The sequence below is a fragment of the Notolepis coatsorum genome, assembly GCF_963971535.1.
Source record: "Notolepis coatsorum genome assembly, chromosome: 7".
Lineage (NCBI taxonomy): Eukaryota > Metazoa > Chordata > Actinopteri > Aulopiformes > Paralepididae > Notolepis > Notolepis coatsorum.
Window position 1 is genome coordinate 26426743 of NC_140171.1, and position 15375 is coordinate 26442117.

Consider the following 15375-nt stretch of genomic DNA (forward strand, 5'->3'; position numbering starts at 1 on the left):
GTAGTGGAGGTTAAGGGGGAAGGGTGGAGAGAGGTAGTGGAGGTTAAGGGGAAGGAGAGAGAGGTAGTGGAGGTTAAGGGGGAAGGGTAGGAGAGAGAGATGTAGTGGAGGTTAAGGGGGAAGGGTAGGAGAGAGATGTAGTGGAGGTTAAGGGGGAAGGGCGGAGAGAGAGGTAGTGGAGGTTAAGGGGAAGGAGGAGAGAGAGGTAGTGGAGGTTAAGGGGGAAGAGAGAGGTAGTGGAGGTTAAGGGGAAGGAGGAGAGAAAGGTAGTAGAGGTTAAGGGAAGGGCGGAGAGAGAGAGGTAGTGGAGGTTAAGGGGAAGGAGAGAGAGGTAGTGGAGGTTAAGGGGAAGGAGAGAGAGGTAGTGGAGGTTAAGGAGGGGGGAGAGCGAGAGGGGTAGTGGAGGTTAAGGGAGAAGGGGGGTGTACTTATGTTGGTCATCAAAGATCTCGGAAATGGTCTATGTAATAAGAGGTGACCAAGGACAGATTGTAAAACAGTCTCTCTGAACAACAAAGCATTCCCCTTTGAAAGACTCTGAAGGCCTTCATTGTATGGAGGAACGTACACACGCGTGCCCTTCATTGTATGGAGGAACGTACACACGTGTGTCGCGCGGTGGGGGGGGGGGGGGGGGGCAACCGATCTGGGTGATGTAATTTTCATCATCACATGTTTTGAAGCAATGATGGAGGTTACTAGTATAGACTGTTTCAGATTGAACAGATTCTAAATGGACCCAAGTTGATTTCCTGCTACAATGTCTGCTAATGCAATAACTGACAGGAAATACACTTGGGTCCAGAGTAACTGTTACCTAGCAACAGAATTCCAGTGTTCGCAGCGTATACTGCCCTGAATCACCTCTACGTGACATTTCAGCTCTCATTGGATCAAGAGATTTAACAGTGAAATTGGGGATTGGGGGCAATAAGATAAATAAGATCCCTAAATATTTATCTGGGCAGGCATGCATGCAGGATTGCAGGCATGCATGCAGAATTGCTTTATAGTTGCGTCTCTGCATGCAACAATGCACGTGCCGAGCTATATAGGCTACAGAGAGGGGTGCTGACGTTTTCATGCAACTGCCACTAATAAGCTGCTATAGGATCTCCAACAGGGAGATTCCTCCACGCGTCAGCGCCTTTAAAACAAGCAGCCTGGTGCTTCTCTGCAGGACAGCGCAGCAAGAGAAGGAACGATTCACTGGAGCTCACGGACAGTTCAAGCTTCGTTCCTGGTGCAGTTACTGTAGACTAACGTGTCGGTGCCATCACATCTTCATCTTCAAGTTGAATGAAGGTGAAGATGCGACAGGGTCGACACTTGAGAGACAGGAGAGATTTTTTAAATCTATTTGAAATATAATGGTCAACCAAGGTGCAGGGAAAGGATTGACTTGTTTCCAATGACGGTTTGACGATGAGAGTCAACCACAAAACATGAGACCACCCGGCTACATTCCACAGATTCCAGTCATGGGATGTTTGCTTAAAATTGCTCGACCCCTAACCTAGCCGCATCTCCACCAGCCAGTACCTGGCACATCTGAGAACATCCAAAAAGCTGCCAGCGGGCAGCAGCTGGAATAGAGTAAACCAGCTCCTCCTACACGTATCACATGATATCATATGAGTAGTACCAACATCTGATATCAAACAAACTACCACCACTGATGCTGAACAGTGCACAGACCCATCCATAATCAGAAACAATCATCTCAGTAAGACAGATGGAAGTTTGCTTGCTTGTGTCTTTTTTCTTACCTGCCCTGCCCCCCCCCCCCCCCTTGCCCTTGCCTTCGAACATTGGGAGAACTACAAATGGGGATAGACTAGAGTCATAGAATGAAACAAAACCAAACACAAGACGTGGTGCAGTCATGATTCACTCCAGTCTTGAAAAACCTGAATGAGCGTATTTGATTCCAATAAGAGATCGTGTGTAGAGAGTGGACCGATAGGGCGGGGATGCCACGGCATACACACACTTGACAATGAATGGTTGCATTGTTTCTTTTAAAACTCGTCACAATATTAGCTTATTAACCAACAATGGCGTCATCACCCGGCCCCGGGCCCTTTTACATTCATACAAAAAAAAAAGTGTGTAACACGCTAATAAAGGTTTTTAATAAGCAAAGTTGGGTTCATGCAAACTCCCCCCTCACTTCACATGCGAGCTGTCTGTCTTCCGCCCCTTGGCTTGATCTCAGGAGACGAGCAGCTGAAAACTTCATGCATTATATCGGCGGGGTGTCGGCGGCGTGTCGGTGCTGCAGACTATCATCATTATTCGGCCTAACGTGTTGACTCAGAGGGAGCATGTCATGATGATGAACCTAAAGTGACTTAAAAGTCATTGCATCTTGCTCTGGCAAAAACGCCGTATTGCAAATAGTGCCGCGAACGCGAAAGGGAAGACGATGCAAATATGCAACAACATGGCTTTCTAATAATACAGGCTGCTATTTTTTTGTAGCAACAATGTGAGAGAAAAACAACAGATACTGGAAGCGCTGCTGCCTACAACCTAAAATAATAATCCCGATTGTCGTGAATTGCTGCAGAACGTTCTGCGATCGACGGGAACGTCACACGACTGACCACACATTTGTAACAACAACAGCCCTGCAAAGTGGCAAAATGATCAACAAACCTGTGTTCGGCTGCAGTTCCGAGGACTTGAGAGACAGGATCTTCAAGGGGCGAAGCGGGCTGCATTGTATTCATCTCGTAGACCACTTGGCCAATCAGCGCTCGCCTTAAATATTTTTTCTTATAGATTTTGAAAGGCGTGTTGCCATTGGTCAATATCCCGTGACAATTACCATAGACGATGCATATTTAGGTTATTATGATAAATGACATCCTTGAATGAAGCGACGCCACAACATGTATTAAATACGTGAAGCTACTTGAGAATATAAGTGTAAAATAGCCAATCATTACACACGCGTTAGGCAGCTACTCACAATGCAATGGTAAAAAATGATTTGTCAGGTGAGATTTTTGCTTTGATCCTAAATATTACAGGCTACCTTTAGGTTAGTCAGAGGAAAATAGCACAACATTACAGTATGTGTGTAGTGTAATCTTTGTGTTTATATTTATATCATTAGTGTTGTTTAATTAAAGGTTAAATGAGACATATTGTGTATTTCTTCACACATTTTACATGACTTCCTCGAACATGTGCATGTTTTTAAGGATTTAATTTTTTATAAACTAGTTCTAATAATATAGTTAAAATTACAAACGGCTATGCCTATGAGTCGCCTTTACGTGTCATGTTCCCCCAGCACCTGAATGACATTTCAGACCATATATAAATCCACACAAAGACTATAGGCAAAACCTATTTCCCATAGAAAATCCCCTTTAAAGTTAATGTAGGCTACGTTATCAGGTTGTTTGACGTCTTCCATGTGAAAAAAAAGAAAGACCTCAATTTGAGCCCCAGAATATGTCAATATTAGAGGATATCAGTAACAAAACATACAATTGCCAAATGTACCACCTGAGGGAGCCGTTTTGCACTTGCTCTAATCTCATTTAAAGGACAAGACCCATAATGACATAATGACTAGCTTGCTTGCAAAGCAAATAGTAATTAATTCATGTTCTAATTTAGTTAAATCACAGTGTATACCGGTACTTGACTCTATAAGAGTGCTTTTGACATCAGCTCGCCATGTAATAGGGCCAAAGGTTTCAATTGACTATAAGAGTGCTTTTGACATCAGCTCGCCAAGTAATAGGGTCAAAGGTTGCAATTGACTCTATAAGAGTGCTTTTGACATCAGCTTGCCATGTAATAGGGTCAAATGTTTCAAATGTAGCCTGCCTGTGGAGTCAAATATAGCTACTGTAAACTGAAATGTTTGCATAGTTAAGAAGTTATTGTGAAAACAAGACCTATACTTCAGCCATTCAAGAAGTATACAGGCCATAATCTACTTCAACTAGACATAGGAAAATAATTAGCCTCTGAACTGAAAATCCCTGGGCTCTCCATCACACATCAGAGATGATATTCATAAACATAACACAAGAGCTAGCATACATCATTTTGACTTTCCACTACCAAGAACCAATCTTCTAAAAAGAAAATCAATAGAGCATCACCTCATATTGGAACAACTTGCCATCGCACATCTACCCCCAACCTAGCCTTTTACATAAAAAAACTACAAAAAACAACAACAACATTGAAAGACTACCTACAGTAGGGGAGAACGGGGGACGTTGTCACACTTTTTACTCTAGTGTGAATTGCTCATAATCAAAACATCTTTCAATAGTCATTCCTACATTAAATTGAAGCTTAAGATGTTGGCTTGAAATGTGTATCCCTCTCATTTTTCAACGTATTGTAACAAAGAGTTAATCACCTATCAAAGACACTCTGACATTGTGACAACCCACCCCCTCCTAATGTACAGTCCCCTCCCCATCATATGTATATACTCTGTCAGGATCTAGGGGTAACAGTACTGTATATTTGAATACCGCTTATGTCACAAATGTATCAGTACTAAATACCTATATGTCCCTATGCCATAAATGTCATGTATGTTGTGTATGTCATAAATGTCTATATGAATTGAAAATGGGGGACCCTGATGGAAACAAGACAAACGTCTTTCTCAGGTCTGCATCCCCTTAACAATTGTATGTATTGAGCCGTACTGTATTGTACCCATTCTGCAATCTGTTAAATAAAGTTTTCATTCATTCATTCATTCATTCATTCATTCATTCATTCATTCATTCATTCATTCATTCATTCATTCATTCATTCATTCATTCATTCATTCATTCATCATGGGGATGGTTGTCACACACTATGGGGTTGGTTGTCACCATGTGTTTTAAAACTTTTAATGGGAAAATCTTAAAAAGAAGACAAGATTTAGATTTCAGATAATGATTGAAGAAGTGCGTCTTTAGTCGACGGCGAAAGATTGGACGGGTTTCGGCTGTCCTCCTAACTGGGGTGGGTAGCTCATTCCACCATTGTGGGGCATGGAGGACTGAGAGACAAGAAGGCAGAACTAAATTTGAAAGTTTAATTGCATTGACAAGTTGACAAATACATAACTTAATGCATCTTAATGAACATAAACAGGAAACACATCTTTAGGCCATCCTATATAACAAAATAAGAACACAATAAATCGGCCTAACAATAATAGCCTACACAACATGTGACAACCAACCCCAAATAAAATGTGATGACCAACCCCAACTGGAATGTCTTGATAGCATCAAGGCTAACAGCCATCTAACAACTATAGTTGGCTAGCTAACAACAATCTAAACTATAGCTATCCCTTAAGGGTAATAATTGTTTCATTATAAACCAATTGTGTAAAAGCCTAGGAGTGGAATATTTACAAATGGACATGAAAAACACAAAAAGTCCTCTCACCTCAAATTCAGCTGTTTCACTCCAAATATGACAATGTAGGTGAACTCTGACCCCAATTCTGTACATTTAAATACCAACGTATGGGAGACAGGATCCTCTGGTGATGAAATATAATGAATGTGACAACCTACCCGTGTGAGTGACAACGTCTCCCGTTCTCCCCTACTAATTAGGAGATATCTCCCTAATCTTTATTCTCTTTTTTTATCGTCACTATAGGTGCTTAGTTTTGCTTTGTGGGAATGTGCTATTACTTATTATTTGTGTGCTTATGTTCACATCTATCTTCTGTCTGATTATAATTATTGCTTGTTTATATTTGTCTGGTTAGAATTTGTGCTTGTTTTTATTAGAACTTGTACTTTGTACATTGTATGTTTTGTAAGTCTGACCCCAGGTATAGACTAGTCGACGCTCTTTGAGTCAACTAAAGGGGATAAACTAAACTAAACTGAACTAAACTAAACATGAACCCTTAGACCCTGCAGCTGCAACCCTTCTGTTTATACTATTAGGCCTTCCCGTAACACTTGCATCACAGCCTTCTTAAAATGCAACAAGGCTCTTACACAGGCTGTGCAGAATGCGTGGGCTGTTCTTGACTATAAATTCTTAGCAACTAATAATCATAGGACTTTGTTGACTTATCAATTTGTTGATTTAATTGACAAATCTGTGAATCTGCAATAATGTAGAAAGATCTCTGGTGCTTACCAGATCATTTCACTAGAACTTGTAAAAACTCAGTAGTCTTATCTAAAGTTATCCAAGTAATCTAGCGACCACTATCGTTCCACTGTCAACACCACCATTCCTCCCAGATGTCAGGCTCCTCATTCACTTCCATTCATTTTGAGGACCAAAAAAAGTATGAATATAAATATAATACTTCTGAAGTATAAACAAACTACTGCTGTATGTACTACCGGTATAATCTTTATATATCCTGTACAGCAAAGATATTCTTTCCAACCATGTAAATACTCTGTGTATATTCTATTTATTATTGTCTTACTACACAGACTGACTGTATAACTTGTATATCCTGCACAAGTCTATCAGCAAGCCTTATCGTTTGATTGTTTTGTTGCATTGCAATCAATTAAAGTGTATGCAGCCTAAACGTGTGCATGGTAAATTAGGCCCATGCACAATGAAGTCTGGATTTTTGGTTTCATTAACACTTTAGAGTAGGGGAGAGTGGGGTGAGTAGTGCCAAGGGGCATGTAGTTCCACCCCTGTTATCTAGAAAACCATAGAAGAAGTTGGTCATGTGACAACATATTTTTGAAGAGGCATCCATTTCACTCAACCTGCAGAGAAGGGAGACACCTGGCTTGAGAGGTAAGCACATTTAAGTTCAAAAAACAGTTTTTTGCCCTCCAAAGTAAAATTTGTATGATCAAGGTTTTTTTATTGCTGTGTTTGAACAATTATAGACAACTTTGAAAACAGTTCACACATGTTTTAGTGCTTTAGTAAGCTACACCATGAGTCTATACAGTTAGCATGATGCTAGCTCAAAACAGCTGGAGGATGCATTTTTTTCAAAATGGTAGGCTTGGGGTGATTTGTGCCAAAGGGCCTGGGTTAAGTTGTGCCAGATATTCTCTTTGTTAAGTTGCCCCAACTTATTTTATTAACTATATATATTACTTTATTGTATTGTATTGTTATTGTACATTGCATTCTTGCATTTGATCACTAAAACGATGTGATATTCTTAATTTTAGACCAAAATCCATCATGCCACGCAGATATACAAACGGAAGACAGACAGGGTTTCAACTCCTCTTGAGAAGTTGGAAAGAGCAGTGAAAGAGGTGCAACAGGGGAAGACTATACGTCAGGTTGGAAAGGAGATGAAGATCTGCAGGATGCTTTTACCGCGTTTGAGATTAAAATGATCTGTTTTACGTAAAATTATCAATGGCACAATTTACCCCAGTGTATTCTCTCTAATGTCACAACTTACCCCGCACCGGGGGCAAGTTGTGCCACAAAACCACTTTTTTTTCTAAAGCTATATTTCTGAAACAGTTTATTTAAGATCCAAAGTGATTGTCCCCAGGGATGCACAACATCCTAAACGATATGTACATATTTTAGTTGGGGGCATTACTGTAATCCCCTTGCTTTAAAGGCACTTTAAAGGGGAACTATCTTATAAATGGCCTTTTTGAGTGTTTAGCATTGTTTCCTAGCTATGTGAACTTATATTAATATGATCTATGTCTCAAAATTCTCATATTGGCGCATTCTTCCAATTCTCCTCTCACAATATTCACCCTCACTGAACTGAGTAATTTGAAAATGTGATGATTTGTGATGTCAGAGAGACACCGCTGCATGTTAATGTTGAGGTACAAGATGAGCTGCACACAGTGGCTGGACCTGGACCTGGAGCCCAGGCTCAAAACAGCTCGAGATCTTGAGGTAGAAAAATGCTGTTTTTGAGGACTTGATTAGAAATACAAAACAATGAATAAAAAAATATATATATTACAGAGGTGTTCCATAGACTCACAGGAATTGTGTAAAAGTGCCCAAATAGTGAAAGAAATAGTAAAATAGTTCCCCTTTAAGTAAAAAGTGGAACTTCTCACCCCACTCTCCCCTATTATTTGAATGTTTTTTTTTTTTTTTTTTTTTTTTTAACAATAATAATAATAATAATTTAAAGTGCGACTATACGAACTGTGTAACTGAGCTGCTGTGCTGTCGGGCAGCCTATGCAATAGTTTGGTAATTCGCATGTAACTCAAAAACGATGTCTGTCCCTCATATTCAATGGAGACCGTGTGAACTGATGCAGGCCGGGCTCAGGGTGGCGCGCGAAGCTAAAGGATTGCGCCGGGGGGACCGCCGGGGTCATCACGGATCAGGACGCAGAGCTTGACAACACAGCACGGCAGAGTTGACACTCGCATAGATATGGAGTTGCATGGTGTTGTCAAGTGATGTCACACATTTGACTAATTTAGGCGTTGCTTTGAGCCTATATTTACATTTTGGCCATATTCGTGATAGGAATGTTCAATGTGAACTAAAAGTCTGGTGCAGCGACAGCGTGTGTGTGTGTGTGTGTGTGGGGGGGGGGGGGGGGGGGTCGGCTTTGCTGCACTTAATCATATCCTTGCATTTTGTTATAAATATGCGGCACCATAGGCCTATGTCATATTTATTAAGAAATAACATTCCATATAGTTTTAGAAGACTGCCAAGACAGACCAATTCATATACTTTTACACACGAAAACGTGATATACTATACAGCCCCTTTCATCTTCTCCCTCACACAGATATATGTCCTTGAGAAGAGCCTGTATGTCCATGTTTAGGTTTTTCTGATGATCAATATTTTCAAACATTGGAAGATGGTAAATTGGAGCAATGCATACTTTAAATGAAAGATATAAGGTTGATAGGCAAATTAGGCATCCCATCCAAGTGATCTGGATTTGCTCTTCGTCTGAAGGGTTAATTTATCAGGTGATTTGGTCCTCTGTAAAGTCATCGATGACCTAATGATGAGGCATGCACTCCAAATATTGCATTATGTGAAGTAGCCCATACAAACAAAGAAACTCCACACATGCTGAAGATGATAAACAGAATGTATACAAGCTGGATTCATATATAGGCGAATATCAAACCAACTATTGTGCAGTTGATAAGGCTATAGTCTACATCTTGTTACAGGTTTCACTTCAGGCTCAGTTGAATATGCTATAGGCTAGCCTACATCTTGTTACAGGTTTCACATGTTTCACTTCAGCTCAGTTGAATATGCTCTAGTAGGCTACTTCAGCTCAGTTGAATATGCTCTAGTAGGCTACTTCAGCTCAGTTGAATATGCTCTAGTAGGCTACTTCAGCTCAGTTGATATGCTCTATAGTAGGATATAGCCTACATCTTGTTACAGGGTTCACTTCAGCTCAGTTGATATGCTCTAGTTAGGATATAGCCTACATCTTGTTACAGGGTTCACTTCAGCTCAGTTGATATGCTCTAGTTAGGATATAGCCTACATGTTGTTACAGGTTCACTTCAGCTCAGTTGATATGCTCTAGTTAGGATATAGCCTACATGTTGTTACAGGTTCACTTCAGCTCAGTTGATATGCTCTAGTAGGATATAGCCTACATCTTGTTACAGGGTTCACTTCAGCTCAGTTGTTATGCTCTAGTAGGATATAGCCTACATCTTGCAGGGTTAACTTCAGCTCAGTTGTTATGCTCTAGTAGGATATAGCCTACATCTTGTTACAGGTTCACTTCAGGGTGCTCATGCATGTTTCATTGTTTCAATGCATTATTTTCTTTTCAAGAGTTCATTAACTGCACATTTTTTATAACTCGTTTTCCCAATTGTGCCAATAATTGGGTCAATGCATATAGGTATCCTAAACCAAATCATGCACGTTTTTATCAATGCACTGAAACAGATATACAATCAAGATCATTCATACAACATGCAATGGAGATTGAATAGTGAATAAAATGCAGGACTTTTTTTTTGTTTACTTTTGATTAATATCCTAAATGGATATTATTTTATATTCCAACAGGTGCTGTCCTTTGGCAGCCCCATAAATGTTCCTTGAGAAACCTTTCTGACTCTTTTGAGAAAAATGAATTACATGCTACTGCTTCACCATTAAAACGCAATTCATTCACTGGCGCCAAAATAATGACTGGACTATTACACTGAACGTTATACGTCATTATTATCATGATATGATATTTATTATTATTCGCCCTCTCATTTGAACATGGGCTATCTGCCTATCTTGGATACTATGCAATGGTCAAAGCACTCACAATGTTCACCCTATGCAACACTGCACATTCAAAATTACTCCTGAGAAATACATACAATATAGTTCAAATGGAGCATCATATATATTATAAATAGCCATATATCTTTTTTTTTTCAAGTGCGTTTGCAAAGTATATACTGGTATCCATGTACATTTGCAAAGTATACTGGTTCAAATAGACAGAGACAGATACATTATATGCATTTATTGTACTACATTTTATTGTTTATTGTACTATATTTTAAATCAAAATAAGTTGCCTGAATGCTCCCAAATAAACAAAAACGCTGTAAAGAGAACCCCTTTCGGATCAAGAGACAAAGTTCTAAGATGTTCCCCGGAGGAACCCGTCGTTTTCATACTGTAAATGATGTTGAGACGCATGGAGCGATGACGCATATAGTGCACTTGTATGAATGTAAACTAAACATTTTCCAAAATGACAGATAGCCTAAATCGTTAGATCATTGACCTAACGAAAACGTTGTAGTACTAGTAGCCCATTGAACGTCGACATAATATGATTTATCATCACAAACCCTAGGCTTAATAATAATAATACAATTAATAAAGAATCGTGAATCGTGATGCATCATTTGGCTACACGTAACTTGACGCCCGTCAGCAAAAAAAAGTACAATATATAATTCAATCAAAAGAAACCGTTTTTTTCCCCCATCACATTTCAAAGGATTAATACAGTGTTAAACTCCACAGCTTATAAGTAATGGGATTGTATGCCCTCATCACACTAGCTGGTGCCTTTCTCTCCATGGTGCTATAACAAAAAACTCTCCAAACTCTTCAGATGTTTTGTGTGCCTTTTTTTCCTCCAAATCTCCACTTCTTTCATTGCTTTTTTATTTTTTTTATTCTTCAACAAACGCTCACAGGATCAAATATATCAAAAACACGGCGAAACTTTCAAGATTAGAACGTTCCCAATGAAAACAGCAGACGAGTAAACCTCTTTTGGCGCATGAAACTCAGTTTGAATCTGGCAGAGGGAGCGCACACAATAAACCTGTTGTTAACCTTGCTGTGAAAATATGTTTGAAGAAAACAGCCAATTGTTGTATGAAATGTATTCAAGTATAAAATAATGCCCTTTGTTGGAGGGAAAACTTGAGCAATGTGCGGGTACAAAAGTCCCCCTGTGGCATTTACTAGCCCCCTTTGTGAAGTTTGCGCTTTGGCGTCTCCACTTGGCGCATTACCCAGGCCCCTTTAAACGCGATTGTTTCTCTCTTTCTAATGACATTTACCGGATCAAAACATGCTGTTAATTCGATCAGAAAGCTTCACCCTTCATAACAATGGCAGTATAATTTATCCCAAAGTTTGTTAAGTTGACCGAAATTAGGCAAATGAATAGGGGTCTCCAGGCTACCCATCTCGCAGGTGACGGAGAATAATGCGCGCTCACACCAGCTGCATTCTTCTTTATTTCTCCCTTTCTTTCACAGCATTATTAAAATTTAGGCCAATGAAACTATTCATTCGACTGAATAGACATTTTCGTATAGGATAATAGGATACAAATTGAGCCTCTCCAAAGAGTCTCCAGTGGTGGGTAACCCTCGTGTGCCAAAGACTGCTGGAGACGCCGGCCTTGACGCAGACGACGCTCGTGTGCCAGGGCTAATCACACACCTGCCGCGGACTCCGACGAAATAAAGAATGTAAACAAAAAGCTTGCCATCTCTCATAAAAGATGGACGTGTCACCAAGTCGTGTGAGAAACGCCGAGAACAAACGGGGGACTCGGTCTCCAAAAGATCTCCCCTGAACTTGGCGGAACAGCCTATTAAAGGCTTACTTAATTACTCTAATGACACTGGACAGGCCTTAAACCTCAGACTGGGCTTGGATGAGAGTTAAGATCGCTTGCTGGGATTTGTAAACAGGCGATCGTGTGAGAAACGCGAGTTGGAAGAAAGAGGGTTTATTTTTTCGCCCTGCTTTGTGTTCGGTGCGCGCACGGTGCGCCCCCGTCGGATCAGCGAACCCGGCGCCCAGTTTTCATGTCCCGCCTGGGTTTTTACTATGCAAATAATATTCCAAAAGTAATCACGTGTCTTTTGAAAAGCCACGTGGATTAACAAAGCAGGTTTGCCCCCTGCTAGCCCATGGCTTCAGGTTTTTACTATTTCTTTAACTGATCCTAAATGCACACATTTACCAAAAGCTTGGCTCTAATCCTGCGGAATAATTTACACCGTGAATGCCGGAGTCCCTTGGATGATCCCCTTATAAGGGCCAGCATTCCCCTCGAACCTCAGTCTGCTCGCTCTTCCACCGGTGCAACACACCTCTCCGTCTCCTGGACCCTGGGTGAACTATTTTCGCAAGTTTGATCAGAAATTCGTCGATGGCATCTAAGATGAAGGACCGGAAGGTAGGCGCTCTCCTTGTGCGCTCTGATCTATGAGGACTAACATACTTTGGATCAAATATAGATACTATATGGGCACTTTTTAGTTACTTGTTTATATAGTGTACTTCAGTAGTTAAACCAAGCAACTACTGAACTACTATTTATCGGAAATGTCATACATTAAGTCAAGTGAAATCGATCCGGCACCACGGCTATCCCGCGCGTCCTGGGCATAACCACGGCGCGTTCCTTTTAACTGCTGATGTAAAAAACTACACCAGTGACTAACTCTGTGGTATTAATAATGTATTTTTACTATATTGTAAACATATATTATGTGACTCGAATCGGTGAAAGACATGTTGACCGTTTCCACGGATGCACCACAACAAGTTCCACAACCCGGGGCCTGTTGGCACTATTGCGCTCCGGCTCCATCAGAGCGCACCGCACTCATCCAAAGGCAACGCAATCTTGTCGTTCAGTGTCCAAAGTATTTTCGACCTCACGTGTGCTCTGTTACATTTAATTCCACCTCAGTATATAGCGAGGGAATTCATATCACGTTTAATTTCAAGTGTGCATTTTGACTTATCTTTATGCGCACCCTGTTTTTTCCCCACAGAGAACTCCCATCTCCCACAAAGTCATCGAAAAAAGAAGACGGGATCGCATCAATCGCTGCCTGAACGAACTAGGGAAAACAGTACCCATGGCTCTGGCTAAGCAGGTATGCTGATGATATCCACATCATGTATTATTATATTAACTTGATATTGAACATTTATGAAAACAGAACAAACAAGTACAGTGGTATATATTATATTTGAATATCGGTTCCATGGGTTCCATAAAGTATACGTTAAATAAAACAACAACATATGCCTAGTTTTCATGAACGATATTTCTATTTGTTATTATACAGAACTCTGGGAAACTCGAGAAGGCCGAAATCCTGGAGATGACAGTTCAATACCTACGCGCGCTCCACTCAGCGGACTTTCCCCGCGGCAGGGAAAAAGGTACGTACCCGCACACACTGGGCTCACGCACCGCCTCCCATTACGCATCTCTCTATCACTACACGTGAAGAAGCGTTCCTAATAATTTCTTCCTCCTGTTGTTGGCCTATTGCAGGTGAACTGCTAGCCGAGTTCGCGAACTACTTCCACTATGGGTACCACGAGTGTATGAAGAACCTGGTGCACTACCTCACCACGGAGGACAGGGCAGAAACCAAAGACATCAAGTACGCGCGGATCCTCGCCTTCCTGCAGTCCAAGTCGCGGGTCATCACCGAGCCCGTGTTCGGCTCCGTCGGCGCACTACCGGAGCCGGTGGAGTACCTCGGCCATCATCAGCTGCACTCGTCGTCTCCGGAGCACCACCAAAGTCATCACAGCCCCAGCGACTCCGTTTACCAACAGAGTCCACCGGGCCATTTCACCTGGCACGGCTCGGCGCGCAGCCCGACGATCACCACGTACCCAACGGTGCCTCTCTCCGCGCCCATCACGCAACAGCACGGCGGATACTTGTCGCCGGTGCAGGGACTTGATCACCATCATTATTTCAACTTCATCGGCCATACACACGCGAACGCGTTCAGTTTGCACAGTGCGCAACATGCCATGTAGATATACTTGTACTTTTGTTTTTAAAATTGTCTTTATTTATATATGTGATGCAAATAGATACAGATTTTGACTATTGAATGGAATAAATATTTCTTCAGAAAAAAAGTATTTTGTATGTGATGATTTAAGACCTGGGTTTTCCGTATAGGCGACTTAAGGGAATTTAACTATAAGCATTGAGCCCGGTGGAATCAGAAACAGACGTATAACAGAGTAGACGTTAAACGTATAGAGTATTTAACGTTGGAAAATAATGTGAAATTGTTCAAATGTTACATATTTGATGTGGGTATTGGGTTTTTGTTGATTGTTGATGTACCCATAACATCACCTTATTGTATGTTACATGATGTCCAATATACTAACGACTAGGCTAATATCAACACAAATAATTGACGAGACAAAGATTCTTACCAATACGTTTTTAGCATTTGAAGAATTTAATAGAATAAGAAAAAGATGTGTGAAATGTCACACCTCTAAATAATTGCAGACATATAGCCTATATAAAAGTATACAATATTTTAAAATAGGTTATTTTTATTTGGGGGGGGGGTGAGGATGAGCATTATTGTATTTGTATCCAAAATTGATGTAGCTTTGGGAATTAACTCACTGAAGAACCATAAGTCCATTTAAAAAAACGTTTTGGACAGTCCATATATTTGCAATTGTGAAGTTAATTCAACCACACAAGTACATGTGACATATCACAAGAAACTATACTCAATCGCAACTGTCTTTAACTATATGAGTGAACACAACACTCTAACTCACAACAAGTATTTATATAGGCATGTTAGACTTTCTTTTGGCAATGGGAGTGGGTTTCTTCATTGAGTGCTTATCCATCCTTATCATTAGGGCACAAGTATATTGTGTTTTATTATATATAAAAAATAATAATAAAGTATAATGAAATAAAACATCTTTAGATAATAAAGTTTGAAAACATTGTTCCTCTGAAAACTCAAAGCGGACATGGTTCTTCGGCTAAGGTATCATTTGTGAATATCAGTAAGAGAGTCAGATAAGAGGTATTACTATTATTATTATCCAGTAATGCTGGGATATATCGTCACATGCTGAAGGAAGACTAATTCA

The 15375-nt window shown here is 40.5% G+C and overlaps 2 protein-coding genes across 2 annotated transcripts in view; one reads left to right on the plus strand and one right to left on the minus strand.

Moving 5' to 3' along the window:
• Positions 1–2706, minus strand: part of acsl1a (acyl-CoA synthetase long chain family member 1a) — a 60094-nt gene extending 57388 nt beyond the window's left edge. The window contains exon 1 of the mRNA XM_084319100.1: positions 2662–2706. The gene's annotated coding sequence lies outside the window, so the exon portion shown is untranslated. The remainder of the gene's footprint in view (positions 1–2661) is intronic.
• Positions 2707–12619: 9913 nt separating this feature from the next.
• Positions 12620–14271, plus strand: helt (helt bHLH transcription factor; the record flags this gene model as incomplete). The annotated part of the gene is made up of 4 exons (XM_084318935.1): positions 12620–12655; positions 13260–13364; positions 13560–13656; positions 13772–14271. The coding sequence occupies exons 1-4, from the start codon at positions 12629–12631 to the stop codon at positions 14269–14271; spliced, it is 729 nt and encodes a 242-aa protein (XP_084175061.1). The 5' UTR covers positions 12620–12628.
• Between the last annotated feature and the right edge of the window lie 1104 nt (positions 14272–15375).